We start from the raw sequence: 26,223 nt of genomic DNA, 5'->3' as shown, positions 1-26,223 counted from the left end.
CACTGGGCCCAATTTCATAGGCACCAACTGCTCTCACACGTGGGCAAGAAATTCATTCATGTTTGCAGGCCTGCTGTAGGCAACCAGGGAGAAAAATCATAGGGGCATTAAAAAATGGTGGTGTTGGTCATTTTGTTTTTGAATGCTTATATTTATTAGTCGGAAATGTGTGAAAAAAAGACCCTTTGACTGGGCGAGAAGGTTGGAGACATGGGGTCCTGTAATGAAATCTCCAGGAACACCTCCAGCCAGAGTTGCTATCCCTAACTCCAACTGAGATCGAACCTGGGACTATCAGGTCCCTTGGCTCCATTTCATACTGGGTGGTGCATTAATTTACTGAGGCATCAGGGAAACTCTTAAAAAGTGCAGTTTGTTAAAAAGAAAATGAAAGAGGAAAATAACTCACAGTGAGATTGTGCCCTGGAGATTAATCATTAATTCCTGAAGACTACATGGCAATCCTGGAGGATTGGCTACCCTAATTGGAGTGGTGGGCGGGACTGTTGTATTTGACCTCAGAATCCCTTGGCTAGGGAATGGAAAGTCAACTTGGGTCCCTGCTTCAATAAAATCTTTAGTCATTTTATTTATTGCACTGATGTAACCAAAGTTTATTCAACTCTTTAAGGGTTCCAGTGTGAGGCTGTGGGGGGCTGGTAAGGGTTTCATGCTGATCACAACGTTGCTCTCAGTGTGGAACTACCTCACAACAACCACAACACCTTGCATTAATATAGCATCTTTAACATAGTAAGATGTCCAAAGGTGCTTCACAGGAGCATTATCAAACAAGATTGGATACTGAAACAAAAGCAAAATACTGAAGATGCTGGAAATGCTGGGCAGCACAGTGGCGCAGTGGTTAGCTCCTCAGCCTCGCAGCTCCAGTGACCCGGGTTCAGTTCTGGGTACTGCCTGTGCGGAGTTTGTAAGTTCTCCCTGTGACCGCGTGGGTTTCCGCTGGGTGCTCCGGTTTCCTCCCACAGCCAAAGACTTTCAGGTTGATAGGTAAATTGGCCATTGTAAATTGCCCCTAGTGTAGGTAGGTGGTAGGAGAATGGTGGGGATATGGTAGGGAATATGGGATTAATGTAGGATTAGTATAAATGGGTGGTTGTTGGTGGGCACTGACTTGGTGGGCCAAAGGGCCTGTTTCAGTGCTGTATCTCTAAATAAATAAACATAAAGTGCTGGAAATACTCAGCAGGTCAGGCAACATCTGTGGAGAGAGAAGCAGAGTTAACGTTTCAGGTCTGTGACACTGAACTTCATATGGAGATAATTAGGACAGGTTAAAAGATAGGTTTTAAGGAGCATCTTATAGGAGGAGCAGTGGCGAGGTTTAGGGAGAGAATTACAGAGCTTCGGGCCGAAGTACATCTACACTCTTGTGTCATTCATTCACTAGTGCCGGCTTTCATTTTTTCAATCAGGGAATTTTGTGCTGGTCTTGATGCATTCTAGGGATCACGTGATTTTCAGTGTGGCCATTAAAACCATGTATTTTCCATTAATCTAGCTCTGTGGTAAGGAACAGTGGGGCAGAGGAGTGTAATACCTGACAATGATTCCCTCCAGGTTTCAGGAAGTGGAGTGAGACAGAGGGCCTTCAAGGTCAAAGGCAGAAAGTCACCAGGCATGGAGGGAAATAGCAGAGAGATTGCTTCATTTTATATTGATACCATCTCACTCCTGCCCTCTGTCCAACAGCCTCATAACAAAAAATATACCACTTATTTCCAAACCTTCTGTCAAAAACAAGAAAAGACCATTCAGTTCCTGGATGCTCATCTCCATTTCCCACAAGATAGATCATCCTAAACATAGAATCATATAATACAGAAGGAGGCCATTTGGCCTAATGTATCTGGAAATTTAAAAAATAAATGTAAAATATTTCTTATTCTTCTGAGTAAAATAGTGTTTCCTCAAATTATTTTTCAATTTTCTTTTGACTAAATTGAATTTATGTCTCTGGTCCTATTTAATTTGAAGTATTGGCTCAGTGGTAGCACCCGTGCCTTTGAGTTGGAAGTTAATGGTTCAAGGCCCAATCCAGGACTTGAGTTCAGAATTTAGGCTGACACTTCAGTGGAGTGCTGCACTATTGGAGGTGCCATCTTCTGGATAAGACATTAAACTGAGACCCCGTCTGTGCACAGGTGGATGTAAAAGATCCCATGGCAGTATTAAAAGAGTAGGGGCACCAGTGTACCAGCCAATATTTATCACTCAAATAACAACTGTAAAACAGATGATCTGGTTATTTTTCTCAGTGCTGTTTGTGGACTTTGTTGTGTGTAAATTGGCTTGTTATGTTTCCGACATTAGCTGGCTGTGAAGCACTTTGGGAATCCTGAGGCCAATGTGTTTATTACCTCATCCACCTCACTTCAGCTAGCTCGCTCCTCACTAAAATCTGCCCTAATCCACTAATAGTTTTGGTGCTGACATTTTCTCTTTCTAATTGGATATGAAACTGTAAAATATTGTTGTCAGTGCTCACATTTAGCTCATCTAACTGATCTATTTCATTTCCCATAACCAGATCTAGCAAAGACCCCACACGTGTTGACTTGCTGACATACTGCTTGACGAAGGAGTCCTTTAGGAATTTAGGAATTCCATTTACCAGTGTGCCTTTGTCCCAAATAATAAGTGGATAATTAAACTCTCCCTGAATAGCAACCTGACAGTTAGGCCCCGATATTTACAGAGATGCAGGAAGTGGGGAGGTGGATCGTAAAGACTGGGAAGGAAATGTGGTTAACACAGAGGTCCTGCAGGAGTCAGGGTGGAGGAATATCCATGAAATATGTACTTTTGTTGAACGGGGTCAAAAAGTGACGAGAGTTCTCCTTAGGGCAGAGAAGGTTAAGGGAGATTTAATAGAGGTTGTTACAGCCATGTGGTGAGATGTGGCTGGTTCCCACCATTCAAATCCCCACCTGACTGCAGCAGGTTATTAGGGTTTAACCCTTGGTGTTTTATTTTTCAAATAAACAGACAGTGACAGGTTTTCTTGTAGATTTAAAAACAGAAAATGATTTGTTTATTAATCATATGCCTTATCCCGAAATTGTCATAACCGCATCCACTCACACATTCGCTCGCTCGCGCACGCACACGCACACACACAGACACACTCACAAGAAAAGACAGATAGAGAGGGAAAAAAGGAAAGTTTTTTTAGTGGGGTGGAGGGAGACTATGATAAACCTGTTGAATTCTCTTGGAAATCAAGTTCTCGATGGGTGCAGGCCTGAGATGATTGTAGATTTCTCTCTTTATTGAAAGCTCAGTTGAAGCCGATGGATCACTTCTGTTCATTGCTGTCTAGTGTACATGTAGGATTCTACAGCAGAGTACGTGCTTTCTGGTTTGCTGGAAAACAAGCTGCTGGATGTTGCTCTTTCTCTCTCTCTCTCTCTCTCTCTAGGCTGTCTTTTATTTAAGGTAAAAGTCTGTAACTTCTCACCTCCTGATGGGATACACTCTAGTCACTTCCCTATGGTGATCGCACAATGGCCCAGGATGTGGCTACTTCACACCTCGTTGGTTTCAGAAGAAGACATTCAATTCTGGAATGTTTTAGGATGGGTGTTTAGTATGGGTTCAGTTGATACCTCTCAACTTTGAAGATTTGTCCTTTGTCCTTGTCAGACAGTTTGAATACGCAATGGCCAAGCTTTTTCTTCGGCAACCATGTTGGAGTATTGTTCACTTTTTTAAGTAAAGGTTCATTTTTTCAAAGACGGAGTCAGTTTTTATAACTCTTCAGAGTTTAGTCCATGATTGTTGGATCATCGTACTTCTAGTGTGCGTGACAAGGTGTTCAAAATAATCAAGGCTTGTGATAGCATGGATAGGGATAAACTGTTTGCATTGGCAGAAAGGTTAGTAACCAGAGGACACAGGCTTAAGATGAATGGCAAAAGAACTAGGAAGGTACAGCAGGCATGGGAGGAGGTGGCAGAGAATCACTAAGCAGAGGGTACATCAGTAAGGCTAAAAATCCTGACCACATTTCCTGTTTACATATGAAAACGGCAGGCAAATAAAGACCAGCTGGTCCGTTGAGCCTGCTGCACACTCATGATGCCTGGGGCATAATGACCAGGCACTTCCTAACTCCCCCAACAGCTATGTTGTCATCTAGGAGAGGCAAAAAGAAACAGATGAAGAAATCCATGGCCAAAAAAGGAAAAAAAAATCCGGAGCATTCCTCTCTGACCCCCTCAGGCTTTTAACCCCGATTTCACAGATTCTAAGCCTTAGCACAGTAGCAGGAGGTGAGACCCTGTGAGCTGGTGTCCGGGTTAGGATCTGCGAGAAACTTCAAAGATGAAGCCAGATTGGTTAGTTGGCAAACCTCACATCTGTAAAGGAACAATCTCACCAACCTTTGACCTCACTGTTCTCAGTGATCCTTTGTGTCCCTGCAATTGGAAAGTAAAGAATACCCGGGAGTGTGATCTCCTGGCAGTTGCTCGGAGTATGAATGGTGCCTTAGGGGAGTGATTGAAACATAAAGACAGCTCTTGCCCATTTCTCCAGACTGCCTCGATTGCAGTTTAGGGGAGGCCAAGGATTCATGTCTACCTTTATAACACACAATCAATCCCTTTCAGATTTTGCAAACAGAGGGGTTCAGCAGCTCTGACTGTGAGCACAGGCATCACTTATTAGTGGTCTGCGAGATTTTTTAAAAACCTATCTCCCACTCAGTGCACTCTTGTTTAAGATTTTTCTTTCAGGAATGCTGCTTTTCTCTCCTAATTTATATGTTTACTTCTTACAGACAGAAATTACTGTCTATGTCGGTGAATAAATGGCTAACAGATCAGTATGACATTCCTCTGTCTGCTACGTTAGCGTAACATATTTACCCATAAGGTATATAACAACAACTTGCATTTATATAGCACCTTCAACCTGGTGAAAAGGCCCAAGGTGCTTCACAGGAGTGTTATCAGACAAAATTGAGACTGAGCCAAAGAAGGAGACATTTAGGTCAGGTACCAAATGTTTGGTCAAAAAGGTAGCTTTTAAGGAAGGTCTTAAAGGAGGAAAGAGAGGCAATGAGGTTTTTGGAGGGAATTCCAGAGCTGAGGGCCTTAAGGCACAGCAGCTAGTGGTAGGATGAAGGCAGTGAGGTATAGACAAGCAGCTAGAATTGGAGAAACGCAGAGCTCTTGGAGGGCTTTGGGCTGGAGGAGGTTACAGAGTTGGGGAGGGCCGAGGCCATGAAGAGTTTTGAACACAAGGATGAATATACCCATTTAAAACTAAACAAGTTTTATACTTGTAATCTACTGTGAGCAACCTAATCAAAGGCTTTCTGAAAATCCAGGTAGACCATGTCAACCGGATTGCCATCATCCAGTAACCTAGTAACCTGTCCAAAAAATCAAACAGTTTGTAAGTCACAAACTTCTTTACCAGAAGGCAGGTTGAGTATCTGAAAAGAAGCCAGTGACTGCAAATAAATAAATAAAATAACTGTTTTTGCTTTTGTAAATATTACATTATCAAGAGATGAATAGAAGGTACATTAATGGAAGTCAGCTTTCAGTGCAGTATGGGAGTAAAGGCTCCAATTCTTACCCCCATTCTCTGGATGATCTTGTATGTTAACAACATGAGTGAGGGTGTGGGATTGGATGCAGGGTTAAATTGGGCAAAATTCCAAGCACATCAGGAACCAACCTCCCCACTTCTGGGTTTAATGGAAGTGGGATAAGGGGCAGGCAACCAACCTGCTCCCAGGAGATGGGTTGGCAATTTTAATCTTTTAACCAGGTTACAGCCTCTGATTTAACCTGCTTTGCAGGTTTTACAATCCAGCAGCCGCTGGATTTCCTGGACCTCCCCCAACCCCTGCCTAATAGGTAATTAGGAAAAGGTGATAAATATGGAAGTGATCTGCCAAGCAGTGTAGCAGAAACAAAGACAGGTCTAGGTACAGCTGGGTGCTATAATAGGAGTGGCGTACCGACCTCTACCTTGCAGAGGCTCAGCGCCAACTCTCAGACACTTCTTCCTATCTCCCCCTAGACCATGACCCCACCAACGAACATCAAGCTACTGTCCACAGAACTGTCAGTGACCTCATCTCCTCTGGAGATCTTCCCTCTACAGCTTCCAACCTCATAGTCCCGCAACCTGGACAGCCTGCTTCTACCTCCTTCCCAAAATCCACAAACAGGACTTTCCTGGCAGACCCATTGTTTCAGCCTGCTCCTACCCCACTGAACTTATTTCTTCCTATCTTGACTCTACCTTTTCTCCCCGGTCCAGTCTCTTCCCACCTACATCCATGACTCTTCCAACGCCCTACGTCATTTTGACAATTTCCAGTTTCCTGGCCCCAACCGCCTCCTCTTCACTATGGACGTCCAAACTCTCTACACTTCCATCCCCCACCAGGACAGTTTGAGGGCTCTGTGCTTCTTCCTTGAACAGAGGCCCAACCAGTCCCCATCCACCACCACCCTCCTCCGCCTGGCTGAACTTGTCCTCACATTGAACAACTTCTCCTTCATCGCCACTCACTTCCTCCAAGTAAAAGGTGTTGCTATGGGTATCCGCATGGCTCCAAGTTATGCCTGTCTTTTTGTGGGATATGTCGAACATTCCTTGTTCCAGTCATACTCAGGCCCCCTCCCCCAACTCTTTTTCCGGTACAGTGACGACTGTATCGGTGCCGTTTCCTGCTCCCGTCCTGAACTAGAAAACGTTATTAACTTTGCTTCTAATTTCCACCCTTCTCTCTCCTTCACATGGTCCATCTCCGACACTTCCCTTCCCTTCCTCGACATCTCTGTCTCCATCTCTGGGGAAAGGCTGTCTACGAATATTCATTATAAGCCCACTGACTCCCACAACTACCTCGACTACACTTCTTCACACCCTGCCTCCTGTAAGGACTCCATTCCATTCTCCCAGTTTCTCCGTCTCCGATGCATCTGCTCTGATGATGCAGCCTTCCACAACAGTGTTTCTGATATGTCTTCCTTTTCCCTCAACCGAGGATTCCCCCCCACTGTGGTTGACAGGGCCCTCAACTGTGTCCGGCCTATTTCCCGCACCTCTACTCTCACCCCTTCCCCTCCCTTCCAGAACCGTGACAGGGTTCCCCTTGTCTTCACTTTCCACCCCACTAGCCTCCAGATCCAAAGGATCATCCTCCGCCACATCCAGCGTGATGCCACTACCAAACGCATCTTCCCCTCCCTTCCCCTGTCAGCATTCCAAAGGGATCATTCCCTCTGCGACACCCTCGTCCACTCCTCCATTACCCCCACCACCTTGTCCACTTCCCACGGCACCTTCGCCTGCAATTGCATTTACCTCCTCTGTCCTCACTATCCAAGGCCACAAACACTCTGAAGAAGGGTCACTGACCTGAAACGTTAACTCTGCTTCTCTCTGCACAGATGCTGCCAGACCTGCTGAGTATTTCCAGCATTTCTTGTTTTTATTCCAGATTTCCAGCATCTGCAGTATTTTGCTTTTATATTATTATGCTATAATAGGAGAGTTAGGATCCTAGAGGCTTAGTGGGCCAAATGACCTCTTCTGGTACTTGGCTTTTCTTATGTTCCCAAAGAGCTGGCTCTGCAGGATATCAACCTCAGAAATGCATCTGCAGGTTCTTAGTTTCTAAAATCCTGCATGGAGGTAAAATTACCTCGCTGTACAATGTTTGGAACTTTGCAAAGAGTTGTTTAGTCTATATTTTTGTACGTAGATTGTTTTTCACGTCAATTTGTCTGTGTCATAAAAGCTTTATTTCATTCTGTCAAGCGTAATATCTGGATGGGAACCAATTGTATTGCAGTTCACTTAACCTTCACTTAATGAATGTCAGTTCCATAAAAGACGCACAGTAAATGCTGCAGCTGGTATTTTAAGAAGTGAAATAGCCTCTCTAAAGGGGATATTTAGTGTGACCTCCAGCGGTACTAGTGGCTCAGGGAATATGATAGATAGTTCCTGTGTTGCTCAGACCATCGAACTGTCACCTGTGCAAATCAGAAATGAAGGGGCTACCTTTTTAATTAATATGGATATTATGGATCTTTGCCCAGTCTTTGGGGAGAAATTTTGCAGAACTTTCTTTCTTCAGGAAATTAAATATTTGGGGCAGGGGTCGTGATAGGGAATCTTGTATATGATGGGGTAGGGACCGTGATGGAGTAAATTGTACTTGATTCATGGTAGGAGTCAGCACAATGAGACAAGTTGACCCCTCATTCCAAAGTCATCCTTCTCCTAATAATAAACTTCTCTCAATAAATTCAGACTGCGGCAGGTCAATGTGGCGCTGACTGAGCAATATATAAATGAACAATTCCTGTCCTTAATTCATTTTGGACAGTTTCTTTTCCTGTGGAACTGAAACCAAGAAACCAGCCTTGGTGAGGCTCAACACTTCTATTCTTTGGGATATTTCAAATGTTACTGCACAGTTTTATTTTCAATCTTAACCAAAAACACATGTTCCAAACCACAACAGAACAGTGCTGCCACGATGCAGTAACTCCTGGCCAAAAATACTCCAAGGACGGATACCGTATCCCTGCACAGTGAAGCCTGGAACTCACCACAGTCTTGGCTTCTGAGTGCAAAGGGGCCCAGGGATGCTGATGTTGTTGACCATAATATTTTGCTGAGTTTTAGCAGTGTGGGAGGAGGAGTTTAAGCTCATTGTGCGGGCCGGTGGCGGGGGTGGGGTGATATTCGTCTCGGACAGCGCTGCAAAACCAGCAGTAGTGAGTTGGCAGCCTGTTTTACACTCCTCCTGATCTTACTGTGAGCTCTGAGCAAATTGTTGCTTGTGTTCACTTACAGCATTTCAAAACAGTAATTCACTTTGAAGCACTCTGGGCTGAGCTGCGGATGTAGAGGATGCTATAAAAATGCAAGTTTTTTCTATCTTTTTCAGAGATCTTTAGTGCATGCCTTTCATTTGGTTCTATGCTAAACTCATAGCAGCAATTTTAACCAAACATGCCCATCAGCAAGTAGACAGGCTTTGGTTCCAGTTTTACATCCCATTCAATTTTACTCACTATTATCAACAGGGAATAATATTAGGTAGAATGTAAAACCAGTGGTTTTTTTTCATTCATGGGATGTGGGTGTCGCTGGCTAGGCCAGCATTTATTACCCATCCCTAATTGCCCTTGAGAAGGTGGTGGTGAGCTGCCTTCTTGAACCGCTGTAGTCTATGTGGGGTAGGTACACCCACAGTGCTGTTAGGAAGGGAGTTCCAAGATTTTGACCCAGCGACAGTGAAGGAACGGCGATATAGATCCAAGCCAGGATGGTGTGTGGCTTAGAGGGGAACTTGCAAGTGATGGTGTTCCCAACCATTACTGCCCTTGTCCTCCTAAGTGGTAGAGGTCACAGGTTTGGAAGGTGCTGTCTAAGTTTGGTGCGTTGCTGCAGTGCATCTTGTAGATGGTACACAGTGCTGCCACTGTGCGTCGGTGGTGGAGGGAATGAATGTTTGTGGATGGGGTGCCAATCAAGCGGGCTGCTTTGTCCTGGATGATGTCGAGCTTCTGGAGTGTTGTTGGAGCTGCACCCATCCAGGCAAGTGGAGAGTATTTCATCACACTCCTGACTTGTGCCTTGTAGATGTTGGACAGGCTTTGGGGAGTCAGGTGGGTGAGTTACTCACCTCAGGATTCCTAGTCTCTGACCTGCTCTTGTAGCCATGGTATTTATATGGCTACTCCAGTTCAGTTTCTGGTCAATGGTAACCCCCAGGATGTTGATTAGTGGGGGATTCAGCGATGGTAATGCCATTGAATGTCAAGGGGAGATGGTTAGATTCTCTCTTGTTTGAGATGGTCATTGTCTGGCACTTGTGTGGCGCAAATGTAACTTGCCACTTATCAGCCCAAGCCTGGATATTGTCCAGGTCTTGCTGCATTTCTACACGGAGTGCTTCAGTATCTGAGGAGTCGCGAATGGTGCTGAATATTGTGCAATCATCAGCGAACATCTCCACTTCTGACCTTATGATTGAAGGAAGGTCATTGATGAAGCAGCTGAAGATGGTTGGGTCGAGGACACTACCCTGAGGAACTCCTACAGTGATGTCCTGAAGCTCAGATGATTGACCTCCAACAACCACAACCATCTTCCTTTGCGCTAGGTGTGACTCCAGTGGAGAGTTTCACCCTGGTTCCCATTGACTCCAGTTTTGCTAGGACTCCTTGATGCCATACTCGGTCAAATGCTGCTTTGATGTCAAGGGCAGTCACTCTCACCTCACCTCTTGAGTTCAGCTGTTTTGTCCATGATTGGACCAAGGCTGTAATAAGATCAGGAGCTGAGTGGCCCTGGCGGAACTAAACCTGAGTGTCACTGCGCAGGTTATTGCTAAGCAAGTGCTGTTTGATAGCATTGTCGACAACACCTTCCATCACTTTACTGATGATTGAGAGTAGACTGATGTAGCAGTAATTGGATGGGTTGGATTTGTCCTGCTTTTTGTGTCCAGGACATACAGTGGTGCAGTGGTTAGTACCGCAGCCTCACAGCTCCAGTGACCTGGGTTCAGTTCTGGGTACTGCCTCTGCGGAGTTTGCAAGTTCTCTCTGTGACCGCGTGGGTTTCCGCTGGGTGCTCCGGTTTCCTTCCATAGCTAAAGACTTGCAGGTTGATAGGTAAATTGGCCATTGTAAGTTGCCCCTAGTGTAGGTAGGAGAATGGTGGGGATGTGGTAGGGAACATGGGATTAATGTAGGATTAGTATAAATGGGTGGTTGTTGGTCGGCACAGAGTCGGTGGGCCGAAGGCCCTGTTTCAGTGCTGTATCTCTAAATAAATAAATACATTTTCCACATTGCAGGGTAGATGCCAGTGCTGTAGCTGTACTGGAACAGCTTGGCTAGGGGTGTGGCAAGTTCTGGAGCACAAGTCTTCAGTACTATTGCCGGAATGTTGTCAGGGCCCATAGCTTTTGCAGTATCCAGTGCCTTCAGTCGTTTCTTGATATCACACGGAGTGAATCGAATTGGCTGAAGTCTGGCATCTGTGATGCTGGGAACTTCAGGAGGAGGCCGAGATGGATCATCAACTTTGCACCCCTCCCTGAAGATTGTTGCAAATGCTTCAGCCTTATCTTTCGCACTGATATGCTGGGCTCCCCCATCATCGAGGATGGGATATTTGTGGAGCCACCTCCTCCAGTTAGTTGTTTAATTGTCCACCACCATTCACAAATGTTCCCCTTAACCTTTGGGTTTCTAGCTTGGTGACTTAGGTTAAAATTATCTTCATAGATTCTGGTACAACAGTATCGTGTGGTATTGTATAGTATACCACATGTAAGTATAGTGGACCAGTGTGGTCCAGCATTGAGTGTAGAAACTATCACCGATAAAAGATGCATAGTATTTCTTTCCTGATGGGCCCATTGCACTAAGCCAAAGATCTTCACAAGGAGCAAATTGCTGGTTTGTTGTGAGCTGCTCTTATAATTCTTTTTTTCTATTGGTTGAATTTTTCAGACACAATTTGTTAAACCTGTGTTTATCTGTGCCTCTCTCACGTAGATGAAATCCATTCAGCCTGCAGGGAGCAGCATTTGCTTCAAATACCCAGGGGGCAGAGAGTTCACTCTGACTCATTCACCTTGATTGCGCAGATCTCCTGGCTGTCGATTTAAGGCACCAGGTTGAATGCATGTGGCTGACGCTCGCTGGCTGCAGAAGGATTATAGGCTGGAATTTTATGCACCCCCCCTCCCCAACCTCCCACCACCCCCAGAAGTGGGCTGAGAGGCAGGAGGGAGCGTAAAATCAATTGGGAGGCAGGGGATGTCGTTTCTGTCGCCTATCTGTCCCCGCTGCTAATTTACTAGTGATGGGGGAGGTCACAAATGGCCCACCCACCACAGGACAATTGAGGCCCTTAAATGACCAATTCGTTGCATTGAAGGGCCTCCTCCCATCGCCGCAGGACAGGCACTTTGGCACCTCTGGAGGTTGCCCTGGCAACCTCCTTGCAGCCTCCTTGGAAGCTGGGGGTTGGGGAGCCCTCCTAATCGGGCACTCTGTGCCCCAGGGAGGGCTCCCCCCACCAGCAGCATGGGCTGCCCACACTAAAACTATCCCCCTGCCCTAAAGTCTAACCTCCACCCCACTCACTGGGGCCCGGCCAATTGTCCCCAGCGAGGCCTGATCCCCACATCCTGCTCCGAGGCCAGCGTCCATGGTCCTCTTCTTGCTGGGTGTAGTCGCAGCAATGGCCACTGCTCCTGGTGGCACTGCGGGAACTGAGGAGCTATCGGCCTTCTGATTGGCCGGCTGTTCTTGGAGGCGGGACTTCCTGCCTCCGAGGGGCATTAGTCCTGACCGAGGCCAATTAAGGGCCTGAGCCATACAAAGTAGCAACGTGACTTCCATGCCAGGCGGAGGTGGGCTTGCCCAAACTTTACAGCCAGTGGGCAGGGCCACTGCCTGAACATAACATTCCAGTCATGGAGTGTGGAGCAGTCGTAGCAATCTTTAAAAAAAGAAGGAATGATCTGAATAAGTGGCACTCATGCATTGCCACAAGTCCATGCCCCTGGACCTGATCTTTGCCCACTGGCATCACTGGATGGGAATTCAGGCACAGATTCCTGCTGTGTGCTTTTGGGATTCAGTTGAGCAGCAGGGGTGCAAATTTGGAAAATTATGACTTTGGAGACCTTTCCCTCAGATGATTAAATGGAGTCTGGGACAAGTAGAGTTGCCAACTCCTGTTGGCCATATTCCTGGAGGTTTCATCACACAACTCTCCCCACCACCCCATTAACTGGTCAAACTGCCTTTCTTCCCCCATCGCCAATATTTTTATAATTAATAAACAAATGGGGTAAAACAAAATGAAAAAAATACGCACAATTTTTTTAATGCACCTATGAAGGGCAGGGCAGACTTTACTGAGTCAGAGGAAGGGATGTGCTCAATTGGACTGCAGGTCCTTTCCTCAGCCCAGGCTGGCCTCAGCCAGCAGGAAGAGTCGGTCTGGATCAGAGGAAGCAGCGACTCTCTACCCTGCCAGAGATGTGGAAAGGTCATGTGGTATTGTATAGTACGGTGTGAAGTTGCTTGACGGAACGGAATGAAAATTTGTTATCTGAAAATATCTTGATTCTTCATAGAATGGTGCAAAAATTTATCCCGGGGAAATGATGTAGAAGAATCAAAATGTTCGGGAGCAGCAGCAGTCCGAGCACTCAGTATAGCAGAGGCTGCAGTCCAGGCAGATCCGGGCAAAGCTTTACTTCAGAGAGATCAAAATCATTGAAATGAAAAGCAGGCCAGTCGTGTTTGAAAGAGTCACTTCATGCTGCTCCCTCTGAAGAACACAGTCTGGAAACTAGGAAATGTCAGCCTAGCTCAGAGGTATTAGCCACTGTGTGGGAGGAGGCATTGTGCCTGAACCTGATGTGACCAGGGACAACCAAAGTAGCTCAGCTCCTCACTAGAAACTGCCCTTTTAACAACTGCCAGACAAATTCCACCTCACCCAACATGGCTCATTCTGCCACTTCCACATGAAACACTTCCTCAAATTCGACGCTCCCTGAAAAGCTTCAAAGTACACCAATACCCTCCCCATAATAATAAAAGCAAAATACCCTCTCCACGTGTCCTGTACCTCCAATTCCTGATGAATCCCCACCATCACTTTGTCACCTTCTGTAACGTGTTTGCCTTCCTGATCCAAAGAATATGTAAAATGTCTGTCAGTCGCCATAAACTGGTACATTCTCCATGGCAACACCTCAACCAATCAGAGTCCACTTGCCAACCAATCAGCATTCTCTTCCCATATAGTATAAATTTGTTGTTTCCCTTACATTGGTATTCTTGTGAATTATCCTGATGAGTGCAAGACGAAAAGCTTCGACAAAATGTCTCTTATTTTCGGCAATGCTCAATAACAGATTCTCGATCCCCACTTATATGGGTGTAAATAGTGCCATGAGTAAACAGATGAAAGTTGGTGACACCTGTTGAAGGTGTGATATTTATTCCCAGTGTTCCTGTATCATTCTGTGCCCTTTCAATGAGTGAACTATGTCTTGCAATTGCCTGTGCTGCCTTGACTCTGTTCTCCTTTGAGGATGAACCAGGTGATTGTAAAAAGAAAAACTTGCATTTATATAGCGCTTTTCATCACCTCAGGACACCCCAAAGTACTTTGCAACTAACAAAATATAAGTGTAGTCACTGTCATACTGTACAAAATGCAACAGCCAAGTTGCACATAGCAAGATCCCATAAACAGCAATGAGATGATGACCAGATAACCTGTTGTAATGATGTTGATTGAGTGATAAACATAGGCCAGGTCTTCCCAGCTCTTCTTTAACATAGTGCCATGGGATCTTTAAAGTCCATGAGAGAGGGGCGATGAGGCCTCAGTTTAAAAACTCATCCAAAAGACAACATCTTTGACGGTGTAGCACTAACTCAGTACTGCACTGGAGTGTCAGCTTAGACTATGAAGTCTCTGGAGTGGATATTGAGCCCACGACCGTCTGACTCATGCAAGGAAGTCATCTCTGATCCGAAGCAAACATTTAAAGCATTTTTATGCACTGCTGAGGATCCTGAACACTTGTGGCCTGTATATGGCAGCAATTCCAATAGACCAGCAATTTCCTGCTGGCATGTTTACCCCCTCATCCACAGTTTCATACAAATGAGCATTTCACAGCCTTTTGGATGAGCCGTTCAGCCACGATCATGTCTGCTCTCTCAGGTGGATGTAAAAGATGCTATGGCATTATTTTAAAGAAGAACGGGGGAGTTCGCCCCAGTCTCCTGGCCAACATTTACCTCTCAACCAACATCACTAATTACCTCGGAAAATCCACCCCTTCTACTCTGCTGCAGCTCGCCTGGGCTCAAATAGGGAATCGAGCAGAGAGCTTACTGCTTTCGTAATCCTGCTGCCAGGTTAGCTAAGGTAACACAATCACAGCACTTCAGAGTAAATCAGTGTATGTGAAACACTGTGAGATGTTTTTGGAACATGATGCAGACCAGATAAAGACAATACTTTTTTTTCCTCTACTTCATCGAGTTTTCAAAGTAAACACACATATTTTACAACAGCTTTTTTGGACTGAAGGATGACCTTTTTCTTTTAATTCTTTCACGGAATGTGAACATTACTGGTAAGGCCAGCATTTATTGGCCATCCCTAGTTGCCATTGAGAAGCTGGTGGTGAACTGCTGCTGTGAATACAACTGAGTGGCGTGTTTTGCCATTTCAGAGTCAACCACTTTACTGTGGGTCTGGAGTCACATATAGACCAAACCGGGTAAGGACGGCAGACTTCCTTCCCTAAATGACTTTAGGAAACCAGATGGATTTTTACTGCAATCCAGAAATTCCATGGTCACCATTACTGATATGAGCTTTTTACTCCAAGTTTTATTTATCAAATTGAATTTAAAATCCCCAGCTGCCGTGGTGGGATTTGAACTCATGACCCCAGACTATTACTCCAGGCCTCTCGATTACTAGTCCATTAATATAATCACTATGCTACCATACCCCTGATGAAGCTCACTACGATTATAAAAAAGTTTGATAGGGTAGAGGTCGGGAAAATGTTTCCACTAGTGGCGGAGACGAAAATCAGAGGTCACAAATATAAGATAGCCACCAATAAATCCAATGAGGAATTTAGGAGAAACTTCTTTACCCAGAGAGTAGTTAGAATGTGGAATGCTCTGCCATAAGGGTTTGAGGCAAATCGCATAAATAGGTTTTCAGAAACGCAAAAACTTACAGCACAGAAAGAGGCCATTCAGCTCATCATCCCTGTGCTGGCTCTCTGACAGAGCAGTAGTGCTTAGTCCCATAACCCCACGTTTTATCAGTAACCCTGGAAGTTGCTCATCCTCACAGACCTGTCCATCTCCTTTTTATATTTATTTATGGACTCGGCTTCCATCACCTTTTCAGGCACAGCATTCCAACTCCCGACAACTCTGAGTGAGAAAAGTTCACCTCATTGCCCCTCGAGATCTTTGGCCAATGACTTTGAATCTATGGCCTCTGGTTATTGATCCGCGCTGGAGGGAATAGCTTTTCTCTATCAAAACCTCTCATCATCTTGAAAACTATGAAATCTCCTATTAAACTTCTCTGTTCAAGGAGCACTCTCCTAATGTTTCTGACCTCTAAGGGGAAGCTAGATAAGTACATGAGGGGAAAAGCAGCAGAAGGTAACGCTGATAGGATTAGATGAAATTTCGTGTGGAGCATAACCAGTTGGGCCGAATGGCCTGTTTCTGTGCTGTAAATAATCTGTAATCTGAATGGACCACTTGCTGTGTGATTTCTGATGTCCAAAAGGTGTGAACATTTAATATTCAGGTTCTTCAGGTGCTGTTCTCACAGTGTTCACACTTGTCTTGCTTCTTCTCCTTTTCTTGGCCAGGTGTTTCACTTCAACACCATCTATGCTAAGAAGAACTGGGTGCAGGCACACATGTTCTGCTATGAGCAAGGTGCTCATTTGCTCAGCATCAGCAGCTTCGAAGAGGAGAAGTTTACAGAGAAACTGGTCCATGAGATATTTGGGTGAGTCAACAAACCCAGATTAAAGAATTACTTTTTCGGGGAAAGTCTTGGGGTTCCCAGATTCCCTTTCTTTGAAGCTGAGGATTGAAGAGATGGGGTCTGGTCCTTAGAAAGCACAGGAATGGAACTTGCCTTTCTGCCACCAAGATCACTCTTTCCACACTGCACACAGCCTTCACTCACAGACTCGATCCCAGCACATCTCCTCTTCACAGGAAACGTATGGAAGTTCTTACTCTCCAAAAGGTATTTCATCAAAACTCCATACTGTCTACTCTTAACTCTCACAGCACACCTCACAATCTAAACCTAACCCACAATCCCTGTCCAATGCCCAATCTCTATCTCACCCCACAATCCCAATCTGAGCCCCATAATCCCTATCTAATCCCATAAACCCTAAGTGACCCCCATAATTCCTGTCTAAATTGAATTATACATCCTTCACCAGTTGACCTCTCCATGGTTCCAGCAGTTCAGGAACTCTCATATTCCTCAAAAAAAGTTATCTGTTGTGGTTGTGAAATGGTGTGGAGTGTCCTAAATCTACTTCAGGTGCAGTAAATTCTTTTTCTTTCTTTCTCGCCTCTTTTTTACCCCTTGCCCTGTCACGTATTGAGGAGTGTGATTGATGGGTGCTGTCTCCATCTTTCCCTGAAGGTTGAGAAACTTTATTGACTTACTTGGCAGACCTAAGTTAACAGATCAGTTCACGATCTTCAATGTAAACTTAATGATTATTTCAAGAATAGGCACATGAGTTGGAAACGCCAGATATTTTACAAACACACAGAAATACCTTCCCATGTATCTTATAAACACACTGAAATTCCTACACTTAAAAAGTACTTCTTTGGCTGTTAAGCAATTTGGATATCCTAATGTTGAGAAAGGCACTGTATAAATACAACATCTTTCTTTATGCTCACACGTTTCCAACAAACACATTGATGTGCCAGGTATTCTCTAAACACTATTGAATGGATCATGTGTGTCTCTGAGTTAGATTTGAAATCAGGATACCAGCAGATTGAAATTAGCCCTCAGAATCGTTATCATTCACCACTCACGGAGTCACAAACTGTGCAAATGGTTTAACTTTTGTATGTCTTCTCTGACCAAGGTATTTCAGAATCATATCCAATGAGCAATAGGTTCCGCAGGCTTTTTGCACACATCAGACAATATCTTGGTCCATGTATCCAGCCACATGATGTGTGTTCAAGGACTGGAATACATATCTGTGAAATATGTGATATATCTGTATCTTTTGGGTTGCAATTTGGTTTGGATGGAGATTCAAAAAAGATGCAAAATGTCCAGAAAGTACCTCCAGTGCCAAGTGCTGCTAAAGTAAAACGTCAAGGCAGTTCAGGCTTTGTCCTGACTTGGCAACAATCACAGAAACGACTGCCTGAGTTGTGGTTCATGTTGTCAAACACAACAAAGCCTTTACTTGGTCGCAGGATTCACTTTGCGCTGATGCTGTTAAATCAACATCAACACCAAGCAAACCACAGAGCTCTGGAATGTTCTGGAACAATGTGAGCTCAGGTTGTCAAGGCTGCTCCTTCACTGTCTCCTGATGCAGCCAGATTGTCAGGGGCCATAAACCCCTTACACCATCTTTGGAGAGTCAACATTGAACCCTGCACTTGATGCACAGCTGGATTTTGAATCTGTCGCGATACAAAGTGTCTCACAGGAGAGGAATGTAAAATTGAACACAGGAATATGTAAATACACGCAAATGCGGACTCTGTTGGGAACTGTTTTCAAAATTGGAGAGTTTATTAACTTTATTGCAGAGTTGGAGACTCCAAAGGTACTAAGTTACAATTCTGCTACTCTTCCAAATAGCTAATTGCACTCACATTCTCCATACGTAGATCGGTTTCTGCCAGGATCTGAAATTTACAAACTTATAAATGATCCCATGGGACAGCATGCTGCAAGATTGACTGTTACCTTTTCGCCATGTGTTTTAACACTAGAAGACCCATCTGGGTGACCCCTATTGCATTCCTGGGCACTCCAAAAAGCAAAAAATACATACAGTCTGACAGTATTGTTTAGGCTAAAACTAGTTGTCACATTTATTTATAAGCATATAAAATACACAGAAACAAAAGAATGCAGGAAGTATAATATTGAAATTACACAATATTTAAACTGCTCCAGAAATAATGGTCTGCTGATCCTTGTGTTCTTTTCAGACCCATTTAACTGAATCTTTGCATGTTACAGGCCCACCAGCTCTAAATGGCACCTCCCACTGCCAAAACATCGACTCTTGTAATCAAACGTAGAATCAACAGCCTAGGACTGAAGCCCAGATATCGTGAGGCTCTGCCAATGCCAGAAAGTAGGGCCCACACTAATTTTCTCATAAGGAAGGACTTGCATTTATATAGCACCTTTCATGATGCCTCAAAGCACTTTACATTGAATGAAGAACTTTTGAAGTGTACAGTACATCTCCTACTGTAATGTTGGAAACATAGCAGCCAATTTGCACACAGCAAGGTCCCACAAACAGCTACATGACCAGATAATTTGTTTCCTGATCTTGGTTGACATATAAATACAGACTAGGACACCAGGAGAGTTCCCCTGCTCTTCTTCGAAATAGTGACATGCAATATTGCCCATCTACAAGGACAGATGGCCCCTCTGACAGAGCAGCACTCTCTCAATACTGCACTGGAATGTCACCTTAGATTTTGTGCTCAAGTCTCTGGGGTGGGATTTGAACCCACAATCTTCAGAGGTAGGAGTGCCACTCGCTAAGCCAAAGCCAAAACCTCATGGCCAATTTTGCAAACTGTAGGCCACACTTTGGGTGAGGGTTTGCATGACCTGGTTCAAGATCCCATGCCAACTGTTCTGTTGAGGTTTGTCCCACAGGGCACACCTTGCCCATAAAAACTGGGCACACAGAGGTGGTGGAAACTGGTCTCCTGCAGCAGCCTTCTTAAAGGGAGAAGGAGAATGACATTGTCCTTTGCTGCACATTGCTCCGTGAATTAGTTCATTTGTGGGTAGTCCTCCAGTGTTGCACTTTGGGTGGTAATAATGTGGAGTAAGTGGGAATGAAGAGCCGAGGGCAGTAATTTTGACTTTGTGATGGGAAATAGTGAATCACAGAACATTTAACATCTCTCCCATTTTTATTGGAATTCAATTTAATGGAAATAAAATTGGGGACAGATGTAAAGTGGGGTCCTGAATCACTTTTAACTGTTTTACACCAACGCACACAATCAAAATGAGCCCAATGAGTCCAAACGCAACAGAGTGGAAAAAGCCCAATCCAACTCACCAATAGGGGATATCCTGTATACCTGAAGGATTTTTGATGAAATAAGAGATTAGCAGATGAGATCATCCAATATGATTTGGTGTAAATTGTTGTGACTGGAGTGCACTTCACAAATTAGCCAGTTTCGCAATGATATGTTGATATCATTGAACAACTTAACTTTTTGTAGGAAAGGAGGGAGGTAGATTTTAGGACTTCTTTTCTTCTTTCTTTTGGGCCTCCTTATCTCGAGAGACAATGGATACGCGCCTGGAGGTGGTCAGTGGTTTGTGAAGCAGCGCCTGGAGTGGCTATAAAGGCCAATTCTGGAGTGACAGGCTCTTCCACAGGTGCTGCAGAGAAATTTGTTTGTTGGGGCTGTTGCACAGTTGGCTCTCCCCTTGCGCCTCTGTCTTTTTTCCTGCCAACTACTAAGTCTCTTCGACTCGCCACAATTTAGCCCTGTCTTTATGGCTGCCCGCCAGCTCTGGCGAATGCTGGCAACTGACTCCCACGACTTGTGATCAATGTCACACGATTTCATGTCACGTTTGCAGACGTCTTTATAACGGAGACATGGACGGCCGGTGGGTCTGATACCAGTGGCGAGCTCGCTGTACAATGTGTCTTTGGGGATCCTGCCATCTTCCATGCGGCTCACATGGCCAAGCCATCTCAAGCGCCGCTGACTCAGTAGTGTGTATAAGCTGGGGATGTTGGCCGCTTCAAGGACTTCTGTGTTGGAGATATAGTCCTGCCACCTGATGCCAAGTATTCTCCGAAGGCAGCGAAGATGGAATGAATTGAGACGTCGCTCTTGGCTGGCATACGTTGTCCAGGCCTCGCTGCCGTAGAGCAAGGTACTGAGGACACAGGCCTGATACACTCGGACTTTTGTGTTCCGTGTCAGTGCGCCATTTTCCCACACTCTCTTGGCCAGTCTGAACATAGCAGTGGAAGCCTTACCCATGCGCTTGTTGATTTCTGCATCTAGAGACAGGTTACTGGTGATAGTTGAGCCTAGGTAGGTGAACTCTTGAACCACTTCCAGAGCGTGGTCGCCAATATTGATGGATGGAGCATTTCTGACATCCTGCCCCATGATGTTCGTTTTCTTGAGGCTGATGGTTAGGCCAAATTCATTGCAAGCAGACGCAAACCTGTCGATGAGACTCTGCAGGCATTCTTCAGTGTGAGATGTTAAAGCAGCATCGTCAGCAAAGAGGAGTTCTCTGATGAGGACTTTCCGTACTTTGGACTTCGCTCTTAGACGGGCAAGGTTGAACAACCTGCCCCCTGATCTTGTGTGGAGGAAAATTCCTTCTTCAGAGGATTTGAACGCATGTGAAAGCAGCAGGGAGAAGAAAATCCCAAAAAGTGTGGGTGCGAGAACACAGCCCTGTTTCACACCACTCAGGATAGGAAAGGGCTCTGATGAGGAGCCACCATGTTGAATTGTGCCTTTCATATTGTCATGGAATGAGGTGATGATACTTAGTAGCTTTGGTGGACATCCGATCTTTTCTAGTAGTCTGAAGAGACCACGTCTGCTGACGAGGTCAAAGGCTTTGGTGAGATCAATGAAAGCAATGTAGAGGGGCATCTGTTGTTCACGGCATTTCTCCTGTATCTGACGAAGGGAGAACAGCATGTCAATAGTCGATCTCTCTGCACGAAAGCATTTGTGTAATTATACATGCATCCAGCAGAGATCAGTTTACCCTCAGTCATAAGTGCTCCCCCTGCCTTTTATTTGGTAAACTCCTGGCTGGAATGTAGAAGCTGATTTTTTTTAAGGTGTAGTCACTGTTGTAATGTAGAAAGCACTGCAGCCAATTTGCATACAGCAAGATTCCATCAAGTAAATGACCAGACCATGGAAACGTTCTCATCCTCCTGAGAGAGTGGGCAGGGTCTTAGTTTAATGTCTCATTCCAAACGACGGCACCTCTGGCCAATGTTGACCTCCTGGCCAATATTTACCCCTCAATCAATATCAGTAATGCGCTGGAGTGACAACCTAGATTACATGATCAAGAATCAGGAGAGGGACGCTCAGAGCCGGGAGCGCTCCCCACTGAACCAAGGCCGAGAGAGTTCCCCATTGAACCACAGCCGAGAGAGCTCCCCACTGAACCAAGGCCGAGAGAGTTCCCCACTGAGCCACAGCCGAGAGAGTTCCCCAGTAAACCACAGCTGAGAGAGTTCCCCACTGAACCACAGCTGAGAGAGTTCCCAACTGAACCACAGCCGAGAGAGTTCCCCACTGAACCACAGCCGAGAGAGTTCCCCACTGAACCACAGCCGAGAGAGTTCCCCACTGAACCACAGCCGAGAGAGCTCCCCACTGAGCCACAGCCGGGAGAGTTCCCCAGTAAACCACAGCTGAGAGAGTTCCCCAGTAAACCACAGCTGAGAGAGCTCCCCACTGAGCCACAGCCAAGAGAGCTCCCCACTGAGCCACAGCCAAGAGAGCTCCCCACTGAGCCACAGCCAAGAGAGCTCCCCACTGAGCCACAGCCAAGAGAATTCCCCACTGAACCACAGCCGAGAGAGCTCCCCACTGAACCACAGCCGAGAGAGTTCCCCACTGAACCACAGCCGAGAGAGTTCCCCACTGAACCACAGCCGAGAGAGTTCCCCACTGAACCACAGCCGAGAGAGTTCCCCACTGAGCCACAGCCGAGAGAGTTCCTCACTGAACCACAGCCGAGAGAGTTCCCCACTGAACCACAGCCGAGAGAGTTCCCCACTGAACCACAGCCGAGAGAGTTCCCCACTGAACCACAGCCGAGAGAGTTCCCCACTGAACCACAGCCGAGAGAGTTCCCCACTGAGCCACAGCCGAGAGAGTTCCTCACTGAACCACAGCCGAGAGAGCTCCCCACTGAACCACAGCCGAGAGAGCTCCCCACTGAACCACAGCCGAGTGAGCTCCCCACTGAATCACAGCCGAGAGAGCTCCTCACTGAACCACAGCCGAGAGAGCTCCCCACTGAACCACAGCCGAGAGAGTTCCCCACTGAACCAGAGCCGAGAGAGTTCCCCACTGAACCACTGCCGAGAGAGCTCCCCACTGAACCACAGCCGAGAGAGTTCCCCACTGAACCACAGCCGAGAGAGCTCCCCACTGAACCACGGCCGAGAGAGTTCCCCACTGAACCACGGCCGAGAGAGTTCCCCACTGAACCACAGCCGAGAGAGTTCCCCACTGAACCACAGTCGAGAGAGTTCCCCACTGAACCACAGCCGAGAGAGCTCCCCACTGAACCACGGCCGAGAGAGTTCCCCACTGAACCACGGCCGAGAGAGTTCCCCACTGAACCACAGCCGAGAGAGTTCCCCACTGAACCACAGCCGAGAGAGTTCCCCACTGAACCACAGTCGAGAGAGTTCCCCACTGAACCACAGCCGGGAGAGTTCCCCACTGAACCACGGCCGAGAGAGTTCCCCACTGAACCACAGCCGGGAGAGTTCCCCAGTAAACCACAGCCGAGAGAGTTCCCCACTGAACCACAGCCGAGAGAGTTCCCCACTGAACCACTGCCGAGAGAGCTCCCCAGTAAACCACAGCCGAGAGAGTTCCCCACTGAACCACTGCCGAGAGAGCTCCCCAGTAAACCACAGCCGAGAGAGTTCCCCACTGAACCACATCCGAGAGAGCTCCTCACTGAACCACTGCCGAGAGAGCTCCCCACTGAACCACTGCCGAGAGAGCTCCCCACTGAACCACAGCCGAGTGAGCTCCCCAATGAACCACAGCCGGGAGAGTTCCCCAGTAAACCACAGCCGAGAGAGCTCCCCACAGAACCACAGCCGGGAGAGTTCCCCAGTAAACCACAGCCAAGAGAGCTCCCCACTGAACCACAGCCGGGAGAGTTCCCCAGTAAACCACAGCCGAGAGAGCTCCCCACTGAACCACAGCCGGGAGAGTTCCCCAGTAAACCACAGCCGAGAGAGCTCCCCACTGAAGCACAGCCGAGAGAGCTCCTCACTGAACCACGGCCGAGAGAGCTCCCCAGTAAACCACAGCTGAGAGAGTTCCCCACTGAACCACTGCCGAGAGAGTTCCCCACTGAGCCACAGCTGAGAGAGCTCCCCAGTAAACCACAGCTGAGAGAGTTCCCCACTGAACCACTGCCGAGAGAGTTCCCCACTGAACCACTGCCGAGAGAGCTCCCCACTGAGCCACAGCTGAGAGAGTTCCCCACTGAACCACAGCCGAGAGAGTTCCCCACTGAACCACAGCCGAGAGAGTTCCCCACTGAACCACAGCCGAGAGAGTTCCCCACTGAACCACAGCCGAGAGAGTTCCCACTGAACCACAGCTGAGAGAGTTCCCAGTGAACCACTGCCGAGAGAGTTCCCAGTGAACCACTGCCGAGAGAGTTCCCCACTGAACCACAGCCGAGGGAGTTCCCCACTGAACCACAGCCGAGAGAGCTCCCCAGTAAACCACAGCCGAGAGAGCTCCCCACTGAACCACGGCCGAGAGAGTTCCCCACTGAACCAAGGCCGAGAGAGCTCCTCACTGAACCACAGCCGAGAGAGCTCCCCACTGAACCACAGCCGGGAGAGCTCCCACTGAACCACAGCCGGGAGAGCTCCCACTGAACCACAGCCGAGAGAGTTCCCCACTGAACCACAGCCGAGAGAGTTCCCCACTGAACCACAGCCGAGAGAGTTCCCCACTGAACCACAGCCGAGAGAGCTCCTCACTGAACCACAGCCGAGAGAGCTCCCCACTGAACCACAGCCGGGAGAGCTCCCACTGAACCACAGCCGAGAGAGTTCCCCACTGAACCACAGCCGGGAGAGCTCCCCACTGAACCACAGCCGGGAGAGCTTCCACTGAACCACAGCCGAGAGAGCTCCCCACTGAAACACAGCCGGGAGAGCTCCCCACTGAGCCACAGCCGAGAGAGTTCCCCACTGAACCTCTGCCGAGAGAGCTCCCCACTGAGCCACAGCTGAGAGAGTTCCCCACTGAACCACTGCCGAGAGAGTTCCCACTGAACCACTGCCGAGAGAGTTCCCACTGAACCACTGCCGAGAGAGCTCCCCACTGAACCACGGCCGAGAGAGTTCCCCACTGAGTCACAGCCGAGAGAGCTCCCCACTGAGCCACAGCTGAGAGAGTTCCCCACTGAACCACTGCCGAGAGAGCTCCCCACTGAGCCACAGCCGAGAGAGTTCCCCACTGAACCACTGCCGAGAGAGCTCCCCACTGAACCACGGCCGAGAGAGTTCCTCACTGAATCACAGCCGAGAGTTCCCCACTGAACCACAGCCGAGAGAGTTCCTCACTGAACCACAGCCGAGAGAGCTCCTCACTGAACCACAGCCGAGAGAGCTTCCCACTGAACCACAGCCGAGAGAGCTCCCCAGTAAACCACAGCCGAGAGAGCTCCCCACTGAACCACGGCCGAGAGAGTTCCCCACTGAACCAAGGCCGTGAAAGCTCCTCACTGAACCAAGGCCGAGAGAGCTCCCCACTGAACCACAGCCGAGAGAGCTCCCCACTGAACCACAGCCGAGAGAGTTCCCCACTGAACCACAGCCGAGAGAGTTCCCCACTGAACCACAGCCGAGAGAGCTCCCCACTGAACCACGGCCGAGAGAGTTCCCCACTGAACCAAGGCCGAGAAAGCTCCTCACTGAACCAAGGCCGAGAGAGCTCCCCACTGAACCACAGCCGAGAGAGTTCCCCACTGAACCACAGCCGAGAGAGCTCCTCACTGAACCACAGCCGAGAGAGCTCCCCACTGAACCACAGCCAGGAGAGCTCCCACTGAACCACAGCCGAGAGAGTTCCCCACTGAACCACAGCCGAGAGAGCTCCCCAGTAAATCACAGCCGAGAAAGCTCCTCACTGAACCAAGGCCGAGAGAGCTCCCCACTGAACCACAGCCGAGAGAGTTCCCCACTGAACCACAGCCGAGAGAGCTCCCCAGTAAATCACAGCCGAGAAAGCTCCTCACTGAACCAAGGCCGAGAGAGCTCCTCACTGAACCACGGCCGAGAGAGTTCCCCACTGAACCAAGGCCGAGAGAGTTCCCCACTGAACCAAGGCCGAGAGAGCTCCTGACGAACCACAGCCGAGAGAGCTCCTCACTGAACCACAGCCGAGAGAGCTCCTCACTGAACCACGGCCGAGAGAGCTCCTCACTGAACCACGGCCGAGAGAGCTCCTCACTGAACCACGGCCGAGAGAGCTCCTCACTGAACCACGGCCGAGAGAGCTCTTCACTGAACCACGGCCGAGAGAGCTCCTCACTGAAGCACAGCTGACACTGATTTCT

The 26,223-nt window shown here is 47.4% G+C and overlaps 1 protein-coding gene across 1 annotated transcript in view; it reads left to right on the top strand.

The window, feature by feature from the left end:
- The window catches only part of mrc2 (mannose receptor, C-type 2), a 262,300-nt gene that overhangs the window by 152,523 nt on the left and 83,554 nt on the right, over positions 1–26,223 (top strand). Inside the window, exon 19 of the mRNA XM_068013057.1 lies at positions 16,478–16,620. Coding sequence (XP_067869158.1) covers positions 16,478–16,620 — 143 coding nt within the window. The remainder of the gene's footprint in view (positions 1–16,477; positions 16,621–26,223) is intronic.

This window comes from Heterodontus francisci, chromosome 33 (genome assembly GCF_036365525.1).
Source record: "Heterodontus francisci isolate sHetFra1 chromosome 33, sHetFra1.hap1, whole genome shotgun sequence".
NCBI classification, from domain to species: Eukaryota; Metazoa; Chordata; class Chondrichthyes; order Heterodontiformes; family Heterodontidae; genus Heterodontus; species Heterodontus francisci.
The sequence above is the reverse complement of the archived record's forward strand: the minus strand, read 5'-3'. Positions and strand labels throughout refer to the sequence as shown.